Genomic DNA, 19,449 nt, shown 5'->3' with positions numbered 1-19,449 from the left:
TCAAAACAGTCAGGTCGCAAAAAATCTACTTGCCCTCTCTCAATGACGAGCACAATTTTATCAGGTCGAACTATTTTTAACATCTACTGGTCCTTTTTGGCGAGTGAACATAATCTGGAAAGAAACAAGTGTTCTGTTCATTCCTAAAGGAAATGTGCAAGAAAAATGCCTTTACATCTTATTTTTATCTTGACACATTTGTTGTCTGTTCAAGGAAAGAGGTCAAATGTCAGCTTGTCTTTTTGCTAATTGCTTTATGGAAAAAGGAGATTATTTTTCATTCTCTTTCTACAGTTAGAGGTTTTTGTCAAGCGAGCTGTCAGACCATCATTGTTACACAAAATGATGTAAGATGTCATTTTTTTCTAACACATTGAAATAGCTTGCAAATGAATAGTACAAATATTTCAAAATATGTCAGAAATTTAAAAAACACATTTATTTGTAATTGAGAAGTGTGATGCAAACAAAGATTTAAATAGGAGCAAAACAAATCAGAACACCTTACTTGGTGATGTGCAAATGACAAATATTCACAGAAATTCGATTTCCAAACATTGTTTGTACACACTATATATATTTTAATCAGTAAAACTGCATGTCAGTGGGAACTTTTGTTGCCATTTCAATGTCAATCAATCAATCAATTTGTAAAGCGCGCTACTCACCCGTGAGGGTCTCAAGGCGCTGAAGGGAGGGGGGGGGGTTGCCGCTACTGCTCGAATAGCCAGGTCTTGAGGTGTTTCCTGAAGGTGAGATGGTCCTGGGTCAGTCGTAGGTGTGCGGGGAGGGAGTTCCATGTCTTGGCTGCCAGGTAGGAGAACGATCTTCCTCTGGTGGTGGTTCCGGTGGTGGTTCTGCGAATCCGAGGGACGGTGGCGAGGGCGAGGCTGGTGGAGCGGAGTAAAATCTCCTGTATGCAAATGACAGTGTGCTTCCACTTCATGCTTTGGTTATGTATTTATTAAAAGAGATGTGTTATAAACATGATTTGAAAAACCAGCTTGCCCCGCTCTGATCACAATGCTGTTAATGAACTAAGAGGCAAGTCGGGGTCATATGTATCCTAAATGTGGCTGAATTTGTATTATATTTGGAGCAAAAGTTTAGTCTATTAAATCAAACAAAAGAGTTTTTTGTACAGCAGACATGCTGAACTCTCATATTTGAAGGTGCTCTTGTGTATAATAATGAAGAAAAGGGCGGCTTGGTGAATTAAAATATTTGCCCAGGATCAGAACATTTGAAATCAGTTTATAGGTCAAGAGCATTACAATTAAGTCAAGTAGATTATTTAAGTCACTAGACCTACATGTCTAGTAATATTTTTCATGATTTTTCTAGTTTTGTAGTTTATGTAAGAAAGTGCCCATTTTTGACCTAGTCAACCCCCACCTTTTGCCTGGTATCTATGCAATTTTGGCAAAGTGCACTGGGATCTTGCTATCCAGGTCCCTGATGCCAGATCTCTTTCCCTAAACTGTACAATTGTTCTCTCAATTGGCAAGACCTTTAACACTCCCTGGTAGGTCCTTTGTAAAAGGTAACCGTGGGACCTTGGGCAAGGAGGCTAAAGTGGGTCCCTAAGGGCTGCAGCATGCATTATTCCACCCTAAGGGGACCCCTCAGCACCAACATGCAAACTGCCATTGCAACCTGTGTGTTATGATGTAGAGAAAAGTGAAGACCCGACATGCCACAACTCCTGTATGCTATGCTTGAACACACTGCAGCAGGATGCACTATACTACATGCATGGACATATCCGCTTTGGCAGATATGCCCCTGTGATATCCAAGTCGATTCCCAGATATTTCAAGTAAACAAGGAACCCTTTTTAAGTACATGTGCTTGACACAGGTGGTTACAAGTTCCCCAGCTACATGATGGCTTCACTGAAACTAGAGATGTTTGGTATCAAACATCTCGTCATAATAAGCCCACACTGATTCCAGTGGTGGATTTAATAAAACATGCATCCAGAGCACACCTTTGAGGTACCCCAAAAAACCTACTGACTACTAGTGTGCTGACTGCAAGTGGAGACCAACCTGCCCCACAGACAGGTTTCTGACCTCCTGCAGGTGAAAGCCTGTGCTGTCCGAGGGTGGAAACAATGGCTGCTCCAGCCTGAGGCACCTTCCTCCAAGCAAGATGGCTAAGAGATTGGTGTTTGTTACAATAGTTCCCCAACTTTTTGCCTGGTATTTGATGCAACTTTAAATGAAGTGTACTGGGTTCCTGCTAACCAGGTCCCCAGTAACAGTGTTCCTTCCCTAAAGCAAGATCCTTTAGCACCTCTGTACCTCCCTAGTACGTGGTACACCTGGCACCTAGGGCATAGGTACTGATTGAGAGTCCCTAAGAGCTGCAGCATATATTGTGCCACTGTAAGAGACCCTTGTAAACACAACAGTGATGGACAGAATGTGGATCAATGTCACACATTCACCCCAGTCCAAAGATCTGGGCCCAAATCCATCGTTTTTCCACTCCACACCACCCTGGGTTAGACAATGGCGATATGCAAATCAGCACTGACCCTGTGCCCCATGGGAACAGTCCAGTCCGAACTACAAAAGCCATGTCCTTCCCAGAACGGAAACAAGCATCCGAGGACCGGCCCGGTTTCGAGGTAACACCTCTCACCAGCCCGGCTAGCTTGACTCCAGTGGTGTGGAGTGCCTGGGACTCACGTCTGAGCATCCCCAGTACACTTAGAGAGGTAATTGTAAACACAACAGTGATGGACAGAATGTGGATCAATGTCACACATTCACCCCAGTCCAAAGATCTGGGCCCAAATCCATCGTTTTTCCACTCCACACCACCCTGGGTTAGACAATGGCGATATGCAAATCAGCACTGACCCTGTGCCCCATGGGAACAGTCCAGTCCGAACTACAAAAGCCATGTCCTTCCCAGAACGGAAACAAGCATCCGAGGACCGGCCCGGTTTCGAGGTAACACCTCTCACCAGCCCGGCTAGCTTGACTCCAGTGGTGTGGAGTGCCTGGGACTCACGTCTGAGCATCCCCAGTACACTTAGAGCGGTAATTGTAAACACAACAGTGATGGACAGACGATGGATTTGGGCCCAGATCTTTGGACTGGGGTGAATGTGTGACATTGATCCACATTCTGTCCATCATTGTTGTGTTTGCAGTTACCGCTCTAAGTGTACTGGGGATGCTCAGACGTGAGTCCCAGGCACTCCACACCACTGGAATCAAGCTAGCCGGGCTGATGAGAGGTGTTACCTCGAAACCGGGCCGGTCCTCGGATGCTTGTTTCCGTTCTGGGAAGGACAGTTAGCACCTGGGGCCTTACAAAAACCTTGGGTTGTCTAAACATAGGGAACTCTGAAAAGCATGAAACCTTACCCAAGGACCTAAACCTACGAAAGCTCTCAGAACCTGTTTGCTGACAATGATAGGACCATGGCTAGAGAAGAAAATACAGACAATACAGAAGAGGGAAATGTCAGTGACAATGATGAGGAAGTCTCCAATCCACCTACTGACAGTACCTCTACTGGGAGCCAGCATCCTCAAAAACCCCAGAGGACCTGCCTGCCTTCAAGCACAAAGACTGTGTCTCCCGTGAACACCGGATTTGTTAATCTCTGGCTCCAGCCGGACACAACGAGTCTGCCCCACTCTGCACCCGCCGTCCACAGTCCGAGCTCGAGTGGGGAAACACCACGAGGAGGTCCCCCGGTGATCCTGATCAGAGATCAGGTGACCCCTGACCTGCCTTAAGCCTCCATCCGACGCCTGCAGTCTAAATCCAGAAGGCCCCCCTAACTGCGACCCGGAGCTGGTAAGTAGATCCGACCCAACAAGGCACCCCTGCACCCGATGCCTCACGGCCTTGTGTGCCCAAACCAAAAGTGCCTGACCAACCCCTAACTTCCCAACTTACCTCTCGAAGTGGTGGTCACATCCAGAAGCCCTTCATCTTCCTGCCTGCAGCGCTTTTGAAAACCAGAGGTTCTCCATTGAAATCAACAGGGCGTCAGACATTGAAACAGCACCCTGCACCCGGTCGCCGTAGTGCCGCTGAGGGTGCACCTTTGGTGCTAATTTGTTTTCCCATTTACCCTGAGCTAAAGTCCAGGAGCTTTTCTCCCACAACCCAGTGGCCTGCTTGGCAGCAGCCACCAACCGGAGGCCCCCTATTCCCAATTGGATAACATTGGGCCTCAGCACTCTGCACCCGGCCGCCCTAGTGCTGCTGAGCGTGTAACTAGAGTGCATCCTCGACCCTGGAGGACTCCTGAGTCTACGCCCAGAACCTCAACTCCCACTACCAAATTCTTACCTTGAAACCGATAACACTATTTTCCTCAATAGGATAACATTGACTTTTTTTCTGTGAAAAGTTTCGAAGTGTGGAGTTTGAGAAAGTAAAGAAATTCTTTAAAATTGCATAATCAATCAAAAACAACTTTAATGACCTGTTTTCAGGAAATGTCCCAGAGTAGTATCTAGGTATACTACTTTGTGTAAGCCTAGTAATCCCAAAAGTTAGTTACCTGCTATTTTACTGAAAAGCCTATTCAAGTCTATGTACTGCATTTCTCTGCATCCAAACTGTAAATCAAATCAAAGTGCATATATGAGTATCATTGAAACTGTATTTCAATTGCAAACAATATTTTTATACAAAAACAATTGGTCTGAAGTTCAGTCTTTGAGTGTGTGAATTCATTTGCTGACTGAGTGTGTACAACAAGTGCTTAACACTGTCCTCTGATACTGCCTTACTGCTCGACCACACTACCACAAATGGAGAGTACGGTTCTATCTAACTTTACCTTTGGGGTTCCACTAGACTCTGTGCACACCATACCTCACTTTGGTATAGTATATACAGAGCCTGCTTGCTACATGGTGTGCTCGAACATGTGAAAAAAAGGGGGTGCACCATAGTGGGTCAGGTTATTGAAATAGTATAATAGCCTCTGCAGGATCAACATTTTTAATATCGCTATCCGACCCATGACCGATAGGGGAAGCATCCACCAGAAAACCATCTGGGATCTAATAGCAGATGTAGCCCGGTCGAGGATACCATCGAGCAGATCGGCGGGTTTATGATAGATTCTGATCCCTCAAGGTAGCGGAAGGCACTGGGTTGCCACGCTATGGTAATGCCGCAGAGCGTCTGGCAGGATCAGGACATGTGGATGCAAACGGGAACAAACAGCTCATCCAGTTTACTTTCAAGCCAGAGATAGCTGTGAAGTCTGCAACTGTGTGGGCCAAGGCAGCGGGACCGACCCCAGAACTCGGAGGTAGAGAAGATAGTCTGCCTTGGGAGATTGTATATTGTGTATTATCTCACAGGGAAATGCCTTAATCCATACCTTGCGGTACAAAAGGGGGTGGTGATGGACGGAGCATCTGAACCAATCAAACACTCACACCCAGTCAAAAGATCTGGGTTTAATCCATCACCGTTCTTTAGCCCACTCTGCCACCCCAGGTCAGACATGGCCATATGCAAATCAGTCTGACCCTGTGCCTCATGGGAACAGTCCAGCCTGACCCGCCAAGCCATGCCTTCCCTGGACCGGAAACAAGCTTCCTAGGACCGGTTTCTGGCTTTTCAGCTTTTACATCTGCCAGTGGGTTCCTCACATTGTGAATATCCCCTTGCGCCAGCAACAATCGGAAATTCTTTTGTAGCTTCGCGCCGACGTGGACGACGTCATAGAGGCACTGCATCGCGCGTGACTCCGATGACATCACCAACACCATAATAGGCCCACGCCGGCGTGATGACGTCAGTTCCCTTTTTTCCGTTTCGTCGACGCTAACGGTTTCTTCTATTGTGCGGATAGTAACTTAGTTACTATTGTGAACTTTTGTTCTATATCTGTTTGGAGTGCTGTCTACCGTCGAAGATGTCATCGTAGAAGACAGGATTTAAGCCATGCGACTCGTGTGCCAGGAAGATCCTCATGGTGACTGTTTGTGGTGTCTGGGCTCGGATCACGACGTCAAGGGCTGTTGTTCCTGTTCGAAGATGAACCCAAAGGCTCTTCGAGAACGAGAGGCGAAACTCCTTCTTGCCAAAATTAAGGGTAAGGATACCAAGAGGACTTCGAGGTCAAGATCAAGATAGAGGTCAAAGTCGAAGACGAGGTCGAGGTCGAGGTCGGAGTCGGCTTCGAGGTCGGCTTCGGGGCATGCTTCGGGTTCTTTGAAGTAGAAGCATAAGAGGAAGAAGCACAGTTCGAGACACCATTCCGGCAGGGAGTCGGACTTCGAAAAAGAAGTCATCTTCTCGAAGACATCATAAGGGTATGACATCTCCCTCTCCGGCTCGTAAGCCTGAAGGTGAGGCCTCGCCTTTGCAGTCTTGGGTTCCTACACCGAATCTGGAATCGAATCCGTCTCCGGAGCCGTACCAGTCTTTGGTGCATGACGAAGAGGATGTTGAGACTCCTCAGGATTCGGCGACTCCGGTACACCAGCCCAAGGAACAAGTGGAACAGGAGGAGTCGAATCCGGTATAGCCTCTTCAGGGTCAACCAGTGGGTTCGTACCCTCAGTTTCCTGGTCCAGGTCAGGACCCTTCGCATTTTCTTAACGCCATATATGGTGTATATGCATGAGCAATGTACCCCTCTGGTGCACCGGCTGGTCCCATGGGTCCATTGTCATTTAATCTGGGCGTGCCTCAAGCTTATGCTCCGGCGCCTTTCTTGCCGTTTATGCCGGCGCCGATTCCACCGTGGCATAGCTCGGCTCCACCGAGGTCATCGACTCCGCACACGGCGTCGCCGGCCCCGGAGCGACCTCTGGATCAAAATCGAGGTTCGACGCCGGTTCCAGCTTCTCATTCAAAGGCGGCTCCAGCTCCTCATTCGACGCCTGCTCCGACTCTGTCGGAGTCCTTACCAGATCCGACGATTCGGATACAGTGGTCGAGGCGTAGAGCGCAGCGCCTTATGGAGGAGGGGAATTATGAGGAACCTGAGGTTGAAGAAGGCGAACTTCAGGATCAGGAGGATTACTTTGAAGAGTTGCAGGATGCAAGTGGTTTGGAACTTTCACCGGAATGGGAGTTGCCCGCTGTATCTGGTACTCCATTTAAGGATGTGGCTCCTTACCATGTGGTGATTAAGAAAGCTGCAGAACTCTTAAATTTGACTTTACCATCTGTGGAGTATAAGTCTAACATCCTTACGGAGGTTCTCCATTCTCCGTCCTCTGTGGTTGAGCCAACTCTACCATTTACTGAGGCTCTAACTGAACCTATATTGGAAGTCTGGAAGAGGCCTCTTACTGCTCCTGCGGTGTCAAAATCAGTTGCAAGACGCTATAGGGTGGCACCTGGAGATCCTGAATTCTTGTCTATTCATCCTCTGCCAGAGAGTTTGGTGGTACAGGCTGCTTGTTCAAAGAAATCGACAGGTGCTTTACCCCGGGTTACTGGAGATAAAGACTCTAAAAGCAAGATCAAAATGCGAAAAAGGTGTTTTCGTCAAGTATTATGGCCCTTAAATCCCTTAAATCCACAAATGCTACTTGTCTGCTAGGCAGATATGTTCATGCTTTGTTGGACACAGTGAAACAGTTAACATCTAAGCTTCCTGAGGAGGATAGGAAGAACTTTAGTGAAGTGGTATCTGACACACAGGCTGCAGCTCGTCAGGTCATACAAAGTGGTATGGAGACGGCGGACTCAGTGGCTAGGATCATGGGGTCTTCGATTGCCACTAGAAGAGCTGCTTGGTTAAAGACTTCAGAGTGTTCAACTGATGTTCAGGCTGCTCCGATGGATTTGCCTTTTGATGGCACAGGCCTTTTCGGGAAGAAAGCTGATGCTGCCTTGGAAAGGTTTAAAGGTAGCAGGGCGACAGCAAGATCTTTGGGTCTGCAGACTAGAGTCTCTTTCACTAAGAAGTATAAGGGTTTTGGAAGTTCTACTTTTCGTTCCTATAAGCAGAACCAACAGCAGCAACAACAACAAAATCCTTTGTACAAGTCCTACAGGGGTAGACAAAGGGGTCGTCCACATGGACGTCAAGCCTCCTCCTCCTCTACTTCCTCCTCTAATACCCACCCCCCACCTACAACAGCAAAGCAGCCCTAGATCCGCCATTCCGGATCATGTGGGTCATGTAGGGGGTCGGCTTACTTATTTTCTACGGGATTGGGAATCGGTTACATCAGATCTTTGGGTTCTCAATCTCGTAGAGTATGGGTATGCTCTTCCCTTTCGGGAATTCCCTCCCAATTACCCTCCTTGCCAGGGTTTTTGCTCGGAGGACCATCTGTTGCTCCTTCAGGAAGAGGTACAGGTACTGTTCTTGACCATTCATGCTGAACGAATGGTTCTTAGGACCAGGGCTGCTTTTCTGCCTAAGGTGGTTACTCCTTTCCATTACCCTACCTACCTTCTATCCGCCCCCTCACCCTTCTAAGGAGGAGGAGCGTCTTCACTGTCTGGACCCTAAGAGGGCGGTGAGCTTTTACCTTGATAGAACTAAAGACTATCGGGTGGATGACCAGCTCTTTGTGGGATTTTCTGGCTGCAAGAAAGGACGAGCTGTGCTCAAGCGCACACTCTCAAGATGGATCATTCTATGCATCAAGATCTGCTACGCCCTGGCTGGTAAGGAACCTCCAGAGGGTATAAGGGCTCATTCTACTAGAACAAAGTAATCAACATCAGCTTTGTCTAGAGGTGTTCCTGTAGAGGACATTTGTAGATCAGCGACATGGGCCTCCCTCCACACTTTTGCAAAGCATTACTGCTTGGATAGCGAGTTGAGGAGGAGCGGCCATTTTGCGCGCTCTGTCCTTCAAGATTTTCTGGTATGGGAGAGTGGACACCCTCCTCCGGGAGTGGGGACTGCTGTGGGACTCTATTCACAAGGTGAGGAATCCACTGGCAGATGTATCTATCAGAAGAACAAGTTACTTACCTTCGGTAACGCTTTTTCTGGTAGATACAGTATCTGCCTGTGGATTCCTCACATGCCCACCTGCCTCCACGTTGTCCACTCTTCTAGACCTTAGATAATGGCAATGTTTTAATGTATATATGTTATTCTTCTTGAATTACTGCATTGTCCTTACACTGTGTGTGTTATCTTTACTATTGTATACTGTGTATTTATCTATTATTGTCGGTCCGTCCGTGTGCCTCGAAGGCACGGAAAAAAGGGCGGAACTGACATCATCACGCTGGCGTGGGCCTATTATGGTGTCGGTGACGTCATCGGAGTCGCGAGCGATGCCGTGCCTCTGTGACGTCGGCGCGAAGCTACAAAAGAATTTCCGAATGTTGCTGACACAAGGGGATATTCACAAGGTCAGGAATCCACAGGCAGATACTGTATCTACCAGAAAAAGCATTACCGAAGGTAAGTAACTTGTTCATCTGAACTGGGGTGGCAGAGTGGGCTAAAGAACGGTGATGGATTAAACCCAGATCTGTTGACTGGGTGTGAGTGATTCATTGGTTCAGATGCTCCGCCCATCACCACCCCCTTTTGTACCACTTTGTTCGCCATAATTTGGCAGGGTATGCTCAGACGTGAGTCCCTTGCTCACTTTGCCAGTGGATTCAAGCAAGCCGGGCTGAAGACTGCTGAAATGCCAGAAACCGGTCCTCGGAAGCTTGTTTCTGGTCCAGGGAAGGCATGGCTTGACAGTTCGGGCTGGACTGTTTCCATGAGGCACAGGTTCAGATTGATTTGCATATGGCCATGTCTGATCTGGGGTGGCAGAGTGTGCTAAAGAACGGTGATGGATTAAACCCAGATCTGTTGACTGGGTGTGAGTGTTTGATTGGTTCAGATGCTCCGTCCATCACCACCCCCTTTTGTACCACTTAATCTATACCTTGTGCACCAAGAACGGCTTTCAGAGGAAAAACTTAGAGGGGATGGAGGGCATCCTTGGTGGGTCCCACAGCATACCAGGATAGGGTATGATAAAGGGACCCCTTTTCATCCTGGCCATTGGTGCAGTATAAAGCAGTCGCACCAAATGAAGGAACTGGGGCCCAATTCCTTAGCGAGGCAGGGTGAAAAAGGAAATCCTATTCCAGAGAGTTGAATGCCTTTTCCGGGTCAAGTACGAGACAACCCGAAGAAGGCCAGAGAAGTGTGGAGTGGGCGGAAATGCCGAAGAAGCGCCACAAATTCAAGAAGGTGTTACGAGCTGGGACAAGCCCATTGTGGTCCGAGTGCACTAATGACTGCACTAGAGGTGCTAGTCGATCGGCGAGTATTTTGACTAACATTTTATAGTCTGAATTGGGGAAGGCTAAAAGGTGGTAAGAGCCTAGGGAAGTGGGATCCCTATCTGGTTTTGGAAGGGTATAAGGAGCTCCTCCAGCAGCGATGTCGGAAGGATAGAGGCTGTTACGGCATCTGCATATGGAGCGTGAAGGTGTGGAGTCAGGATAGAAGTATATACTTTGTAGTATTCAGCCGGCAGGCCATCTGGTCCATGAGCCTTGCCCGACATCAGAAGGCAAAATTGGTTCCTCCAGTTCCTCCCGTTGAATGGGAGAAAAAGCTGGTAGTTTTATTAATGAAAATGTCTGCGAGGTGTTGTTGGCCAGGCGTAGCATTGGATCTATACAGCAAAGAGTAGTGGCGAGTCAATTCAGCATGTATTTCATGTCGTGTATGTAGGAGATGGCCGTCTTGAGTGTATACGGAGAGAATGGGATGTCGAGGTTACTCCTGACATATTAACCACACCAACATCCGGCCCACATGGTTCAACGCCGCATGGGTGCGTGCAGAATGTGCAGTGTAGTTAAGGCAGCGCAGCTGGTCAAGCAGCATAGCATGTTCGCTCCAGGCTTTGTCTAGGAGATGTGCAGAGTCTGGACATGTGACCAAGCAAATTTCAAGATGCATAAGTCTACGTTCGATTTTGGCAATATTGTCATCTAGTTGCCTACGAATTTTCCATGTAACCTGGGCACGACACCACCCTCGTGCCTTCGCTCACTCCGCGGGCTGCTGTTAGCTCCGAACTAGGCCTCAACATGGCTCTGCAATCGCCGGTCTCGGCCACCACCAGGGTAGTCCTCCACAGAAAGCAGGCCAGCAAGCACAGCTACAGCTTCCGTTGCCGTCTGTGCCACAGAGACCAGGGCCCGATACGGTCCCGAGGCGAGCTGCAGTCGAAGGAGAAAGGCCTCTCCCCAGGACGCAGCATCACCCCCTTGTCCGTGAGCGACCGCAACCAGGACAAGACGGCGCCCTCCGCGGCTCTAATAGGGAGCCAGCCTGCAGTGCCACCCTAAGGAGAAGATGGGGAACTCTAATGAGGGCCGTAATTGATGCAGCAAACTTCTGCCCAGAGGGATCCATGTCCTGGTCGCCGATGTCTGCAGGCGGTGCATCCTCCAATCGGAGGCGGGCAAGTCCGTCAGTCTAGGTGCTCATGCCCGCAGCAGGCTGGGTTTTACCAAATCTCCAGTCAGCAATTAAAAAGGCTGCAGAGATGTTAGAACTTGATTTACCCTCCAAGGAAACAAAAGCCAACAAACTTAATGAGATACTGCATATGGCGTCCCACACCATGGAGCCCTTGCTCTGCTTTAATGAGGTTTAACAGAACCAATACTTTGGTATTGGGGAAAAGCCCACTACTTCCACCGCAGTACACAAACCAGTTGTAAGGTGCTACAGAAGTCTCCTGGGGACCCAGTAATCTAGTCTTCACATCCATCACCGGAAAGTCTTGTATTACAAGCCTCTTTCTCTTCCAAACTTTTGTCAGGTGGCTCCCCCCCCCCCCCAATCCTCCTCCCCCAATCCCTCGGCTAAGGAGTCTAAAAAATGAAATTGTTTGTGTGGAAGGTGTTCCCAGCTCGGAGAAGGGCCCTAAAATGCCTCAATGGCACTTGTCTTTTTGGCTGATCTGTTCATGCCCTTTGGTATGCAACAAAAACAGTTCTTTGTAATCTGCCAGACCAGATGCAAATTAATTTTTCCAAACTCATAGGAGATGGCCAAACAGCAGCTAAACAAGTAATATAATCTGGCCTGAATACAGCAGACTCTGTTGCAAGAGTTATAGGGAAATCTATGTCCCTGCATTGCAGCAAAAGTCGAATTTTCCCAAGATGTCCAGACTACTCTCATGCCTCTCCCTTTCGATGGTTCTCGCTTCTTCGGAGTAAAATCTGACTCTGCCTTAAAGAATTTCAAGGACAGTAAGGCCACAGCCAGATCACTGGGCCTACAAACTCAACCAACGGATTAATGTCAGTTTAGGAAGTTTTAAAGCTCCTTTAGGGGCTTCTACTTTGAGGTAGTCAGTACCAGTTCAGCAACAACAGCAGGCAAACCCACTGAATAGGCATTGTATGGATGGGGAGCAAAGGGGAGAACACAAGCCTTTCCACTTCCTCCTGCCTTATCCTCTTTCTCCTCCCCTATAAAGGAGGTATGCCCTACTCCTCCAACAACCTCCGCTATAACCCCCCCAACACCAGACAACCTGCATATCCTTCAGCAGGAAGTGTAAATCTTGCTAAAAAAAAGTGCAGTCCAATTGGTTCTACTGCAGGATCAGGGTCAGGGTGCTACTCTCGCTACTTCCTTGTTCCAAAAAAGGTTGTATTTTATCCTATCCTGGGTTCTGAACTGGTTCATCAAAAGTTGAAATGTTATAAAAGACTGTCCATAACTCAGGTTCTGCTAGTTCTGAAAGTGGAAAACTGGATGATCTCAGTCAATCATCAGGATGTCTATTTACACATCCCTATCCTGCTGTAATACAGATTTATCTTCACTTTATGACGGGATCCGATCAATACCAGTTTGTGGTCCATCCATTTGGTCTGACTTCTGCACCACAAGTCTTCACAAAGGTGATTGCGGTGGTAATGGCCCATCTCAGAAGGGCGGGCATCCCTTTATTCCCGTACCTGGACGACTGGCTTATCACAACCAACTCTCCAGAAGATGTTACACCACCTGCAGAGAAAGGCCACGTTACTGTTTGACCTGGTCCCACCTAGTGCCTTCTCAGTGCAACAAGTTCATTGGAGCACTACTGGTCACTACATCGAGACAAGGTCTTTCCCCCTCTGCAGAGGGTTCGGGATGTTCAGACTATGATTCTGATGTTTCAGGGTGGAGCGCATGTTCCAGTCCTGATGGTCTTATGCCTGCTAGGTCTGCTAGCTTCCTGCATTCTGTGGTCACTCATGCATGCTGGCACATGGGGGCCCTCCAGTGCTGCCTCCGCATACAGTGGTTCCAACAAAATGGAGATCTGATAGTTACGAGTGCTGCCCTTATGGTCTTCTTTCCTTCCCTTCTCTTCTGTTCAGATTTTGATGGACAGATTACTCCAATGTGGTACATCAACAAGCAGGGGGAGTAAAGTCTCACTTTCTCTGCCCGGAAGCTCTAAGGCCACGGTCCTGGGCAGTGGAACCACCAGTTTTGGCCAGTGTGTGAGTGGACAGTCTCAGTCGGTGTCATCTTGCCAATCATGAGTTGCAGCTACATTTGACGGTAGTCCAACGCATCTTCAGCATCTGGGGAACTCCATTAGACCTCTTTGTCACTCACAAAGCACTCACTGCCCGAAATTCTGTTCCCTCTAGTATCCATTGCAGGGAGCAACAGGTACACTGTTTGAGGTGGAACTTTCTGCCTAATTACACGTTTCCTCTCACAACTTTATTCCGCGGCTCTTGTGTAAGATCTACCTCGTCTGGGCCCAAGTCATTCTGATAGTCCCAGTTTGGCACAAAAAGGCATGGTACACAAGTCTGATGCACTACTTGTTGTTCCCCCACTCCATCTCCCTCACAGGGTAGTCAGCCTCTCTCAATTGCAGGTGTAGGTTCTGCACTAAGGCCTTCAGAGCTTCCACAGTCTTCTCTGAAGACGAGTGAGGTAACCAGAGTTTTTTCTTTGCCTTCTGAAGTGATGGATTTTATCTTAACTACCCGTAGACACTCCCCCAAAACGCTGTACTCTGGCAGATGGAATAAGTTCCATCAAGTGGTGTTCAGATGACTGTCGACCCTCTTCAGGTCCAGCTGTCGGCCATTCTACGTTTCGCCCCGTCTTTGGCTCAGCAATGGTGCACAGTGGGCAGTATTAAGGGCTGCTTATTGGCTTTGTCGGCCTTCTTCTGTTTGCTTGACCAGCCCTTTTATAATGCCCTAATGGGCCCTCAAACTTTTTCTTGCTTTTATAGTTGTGTTCTGCATTTGAGCCGTTGCATAGTTGCTTGTTCTTCTTACTTTTAAGACTGTCTTAAGTTAATTGTTATCACGAAAGCTAGAAGTGTATATGAGCTACAGGCATTGAGTGTGAAACCCTCTTCCACCTCTCATGTCTGTCAAGTTGGTACCAAGAAACAAGGCTGCATTCCTTCCAGAAGTGGTTGCCCAATTATACCCAGGCCATCAGTCACCCTTCTCTCCCCTGCCACTTCTCATGAAGGTAATAGAGAGACTTAATGGACTGGACTCCAAGAGGGAGACCAGCTTTTACATGTACAGAACACATGCATTCAGATTGGATCACTAGCTCTTTGTAGCCTAACAGAAGGTGTAAGGACTCATTCCACCCAAACAAAATCGTCTACTTCTACGCTGGTGAGAGGGTGCTGATGGCAGATGGGTGCAAATCCCTAGAATGTGTTATGTCATTTAGAATGCATCATTGTGATTTTTCTTATAAACTTCGGGAGTTTCTCCCATGAACAGATTAGTTTATTGTGTCTGATATATAATAAAATAAATTACCACTCTTCACAACAGTGTTTTATTTTCCATTCTTTCACCCCTTATACTGAGTATTGTGGGCTGCATTTTTATACATTTCTAACATAGCTCTGCATTTACCTGTAACAACTATGTGTGTCTGATAGTACTGTAAGTCTTTCTTCCAAAAATGTTTTGCTTTAAGCTAAATAGTTGTAATTCGTTTTATTTGAGAATATTGCTGTGCATCCTCTGATTATATATATATGTATGTTTTATTGTAGGAGTAACCTGGTGGGTCCTACTTGGATGCAGGCAGACCGGCTTAGTCCAAGATCCTCACAACCACCTCCACAAACATCAAAGGGACTACTTTACGCACCTCATTCTGAAATAAGTAGGCTACAATCCACTTACACTGCAGCTACCTCTGAAGGAAGAGGCCTTTTTTCACATCTCCAGACACTAGAGCACCTGGGTTTGCTACAGAAGGATGGTGAGTCAGTTCTGTCCACAAAGCGACAGATAGCCAGCTCTGCAGTAGGATTGCTTAGTCTACCCCTGCAGACCAATATTGCCTCAGCAGACACTCAGCATGACTCTTTGTCCAAGCCCAGTACAAGCCAATACCAGCAAAAACTTGATCGCATTGAGGCACTGAAAGCCACTGCTGCGTCCCTATCAAATCGTGTGGAAAGTGAAGCCCGACAGTTGGCATGTGGTAGTCTAAACTACAGCACAACATGGAACACCAGGCTGGATGTGGTGCAGCCGTCTCATGATGATGAGCACTGGGCAAAACCAGTCAGCCCCCCTGTGCGTGAACGCTGTGAAGACACCTTTTCTGCCCGTATTCAAAAGATGTTGGACACCTGCGTAAGCCGTGCCACCTTTGATGATGACCTGCCTGGAGTTGGCAACCTACATGAGTTTAGAAAGCTTCCTCAGACACTCAGACCTCACAGTGCTGTGGCCAGCTTGGGGATAAGATCCATAAGTGGACACCGAGATGTTGAAATTCCAATCCAACACAAACAAAAACAGCAAGACCCGCGGACCAAGGAACTTGCGATTAGCAGCCCAGAACGTCAAGTTGGTACACCCCATGAGTCGAGTGCTGGCTCTATTAGTGAGGGCCCCCTACTGAGTGAAGGAAGCCTTTCAGAGAGTGATGGAGTTCCACTTGACCATTCACCACCAAACATGGCTGAGGTTCTAAAAGACCGTGAGTTCTGCGTTACTGCTGAAGACCAGCTCTTTGGGCCCCTGAAAGATTTCCAAAAGGAGGTGGAGAGTTACCAACCTTTGCCTCCCCAGGTTTGGTCCTCAACCCAGGGCCAGGGGTCATGGGAGGAGTTAGCAAAGGGAAGTCCACATAGCGTTATTAACATCTATGCTAAGTCCTTCCTCTACGGGAAAGGTGAGTGTACCAAGGAAACATAACATTGCTGGTGTTTGGTGAAATGTCTTGTGTTAAGTATCTGAAAGTTATGTTTCCTTTTTAGGTCGAGCTGGTGTAAGCAGTGCGAAGTACTGCGTCCAGCGAAGCATCTTTTGTTACTCACTTCCTGGGAATGTGAGACAGGGGATGGGCACGCACTGGGCTGTCTGAGATTTCAGCGTGTGCGCGCGCTTTTGCTGGTAGGCGCTCGCGCAGGGCCGTCTGAGATTTCAGCGTGTGTGTGCGCTTTTGCTTTTGTCCTTCGCATCACATGTACTGCTGGGTGCTGGCGTTCTGCTGTGTGAGCGCGCTTCACAAGCTGCCTAATACGTTAATACAACATTAATCTGTCCCAATGTTCTCTGACAGATCTCAGCTTTTCATTTCAGGCGGATCGCATTACAGGCTTAGGGGGCCGTGCCCGGCGCTGGCTCTGCAACAACCGCACAAACCGTAGAGCGATCCCCGGGTCACACTGCACAGGGGGAAGGCGATCTGCCGCCTCCTCCCAGGGCACACTTTGTACCGGTTACCGACCCCCACTCACGCGCACATCAAGTGCTGGTGCTCGCTTCATGGGTGTGTGTTTTTAACGAACGGCAAAGAACACTCCAAGGGAAGGGTGGACAGAGGAGTGCCGGTACTCTTCCAATCAGTGCTATAAATAGGCCTTTCCTGTGTATCGGCCCTTTTTTATTTTGAGAGGGAGAGTACGTGGACGTCTCAAGAAAAATGTAATGTTTTTAATTGGAGAGTGCCGGCACTTCTTACAAACAAGAAGTGACGTTTCAAGTACTGCTTCCACTGAAAGTATTGCAGCTCTGCTGAGGGCATGCGCTCTCCCTTTAGAAGTAAACTGCAGGAACTCAGTACCCAACTGCACCTGCCCATTTAAAGCGCTCGCCGCCGCTGAGCTGGTGGTCTTACAGGGCGCCTGCATCGGGTAGCACACGGTGCACCCCCAGTGACCCACGCAGACTTCGATTCTCCCCCCCCCTCCCCCCACCCCCCCTCCGACCGCAAAAATACCCAGATCCTAAGCTATGGAGAGGAGCAGAGAATGGGACAACTGGAAGGGCGGATCTCAAGTAAAGACACCGCATATATGCCCATAGGAGAGACCTGAGGTCAGATGCAGGGGACAGGGCAGCTGCAGCGAGAAGCAGAGCAGGGGTGAGGGCGGGCACACTGGGCAGAGCAGGGCACAGGGCAGCCACACGTCGTCGAACAAGGATGAGGGCACCTACGACGGGAGTGGACACCCTCATGGGATACAGCAGGGAGCTGAGGGCACCCTCATGGTTTCGGGTAGGGAAGAGGGTAGCACCAGGAGTTACAGCAAAGGATGCGATGGCAGCTGAAAGGGCATAGGAATAGAAGCATAGATATCTCGTTACAGACCATTGGGTAGTTTTGGGGCGAGGCAAGGGGCAGCCTTGGGTGCCACCATGAAGTTGCTGCTCATGCCATGTGCCATGCCAGGGCGCTCCTGAGTCACAGGTGAGGAGTTTTGCCAAGTCCGCACACTGTTGCATGCACTGATTGGAAAGGGCTCACCAAAACCACGGGCCTCTACATGAACACCCCCCGTCCCCTCAAACTACAGATGCACCCTGTCCCCGTGCACCCCCCCTCGCTTGTTTTCTATAGCACATACACATCTCCGGTGTATCCTGCTCGCATCATACACACATTCTCAGGGCTCACATCAGACAGCAGCAGCAGAGAAGCACACGCAGCGGCAGACAGTGCAAATAGCTCAGCGGGCCCGGTAGAGCACAGTGTACTCGCCGTGAGTTGTACCTGCCTGGGCGAGCACTTCCTCTTACTGCCACATACCCTCCTGCGTATCTCACCAGGTCGCTCCTCTCCAATCCCCAGCTGTCCTTGCACCACCTCCAGTGTCGGTCAGCCCTGCACCATCTGCCGACCCCACCATATTCTTCCACAACTACAGACTACGTTTCCTTCCACCGCCAGCACGAAGATATTGCAGCAGAACCTTTCAGCCCCTGACGCCCCCTCAATACAGCTACTCCGGTCGCTCCCCATGCTCCCTGCTGACCTGTGACCTAGATGAGCAGTGATCCTCTCTCACGCCGTGCACAACTGCTGCCTGCTTCTTGCGGTATCGTTATTTAACTGCTGCCTGCCTTGCGATCGTGCTCTGTGCACAGCTGCTGCCTGCTGCCTGTGGCGTCATTGTTTTGCTGCTGCCTGACTTGCGATCGAGCGCTGTGCCTCGCTAATATTGGCCCATTTAGTTTGTTTTGATTTGTGTGCTCTCCTGGTCTGCATCGCTTGATAGGGTAATTTAGACATTCATTTGTTTATTTAGTAATTTGGCTCGTCTCCCACAGCTCATCCCCACGTTGTGCCACATCCTGGTCCGGTTTCACTTTTGCGGCCATTTGGTGACTGTTGTGCCTCGGAGCCCGCCATCTCCACCACGCCCCCGCCTCCCAGCTGCTCCTCCCTCGCTCCGCCCCCTTCACCATCCTCTTATGACCGATGGATTTGCGCGCAGCGTTCACGCCCAGCGGTGGCGCCGAAGGTGCGCCAAAGGTAAGCCCGTCTACGCCCGTCCGCGCCTGGACCGCGCCCAGCGCCAGGCCCCCGCAACCCGCACTCCACCCTCATAACATATGACGCCGTCACCCTCCTAGCCCTTAACCCCGGACGCACACCACAATGCTTCGAAGCTGCCCCAGGACGTACCCACGGTCCCTTCGATCCACAAACACGCCACAGAACTCTGGGACCTACTCGACACTGCGGCACCGGACATCGCCTTCCTTACAGAAACCTGGATGCACGCATCATCAGCACCCGACATCGCCATAGCCATCCCGGACGCGTACAAGATCATCCGAAAAGACCGCACCAACCAAACAGGAGGCGGCATCGCCATCGTTCATAAGAACACCATCAGAATCACGATCAGCTTCGACGACTACCTTGCAACCGCCGAACACCTCCACTTCCAGATCCACACCGACCCCAGGACCACACTTAGAGGCACCCTCATCTACAGACCACCAGGAACCCGCAAACAATTCAGCGAAGACATCACTGACTTCATCAGCCCGCATGCCCTCCCCTCCGAGAACTACATTCTACTGGGAGACTTCAACTTCCACCTGGAAAAGAAAAACGACTGCAACACCACCACCCTTCTGGACAACATGGCCAATCTCGGACTCAAACAACTTGTTGACACCCCCACCCACTTAGCCGGACACACGCTCGACCCTATCTTCACCTCCAGCAAACACATCTCCTTCAAT

General features: G+C 49.2%; 1 protein-coding gene across 1 annotated transcript in view; it reads left to right on the top strand.

The window, feature by feature from the left end:
- The window catches only part of CEP350 (centrosomal protein 350), a 1,478,431-nt gene that overhangs the window by 344,651 nt on the left and 1,114,331 nt on the right, over positions 1-19,449 (top strand). Inside the window, exon 12 of the mRNA XM_078643560.1 lies at positions 15,006-16,141. Coding sequence (XP_078499686.1) covers positions 15,006-16,141 — 1,136 coding nt within the window. The remainder of the gene's footprint in view (positions 1-15,005; positions 16,142-19,449) is intronic.

This window comes from Lissotriton helveticus, chromosome 1_1 (genome assembly GCF_964261635.1).
Source record: "Lissotriton helveticus chromosome 1_1, aLisHel1.1, whole genome shotgun sequence".
Taxonomy (NCBI): Eukaryota; Metazoa; Chordata; class Amphibia; order Caudata; family Salamandridae; genus Lissotriton; species Lissotriton helveticus.
Note: the sequence above shows the minus strand (reverse complement) of the source record. Positions and strands in the feature narration are given on the sequence as shown.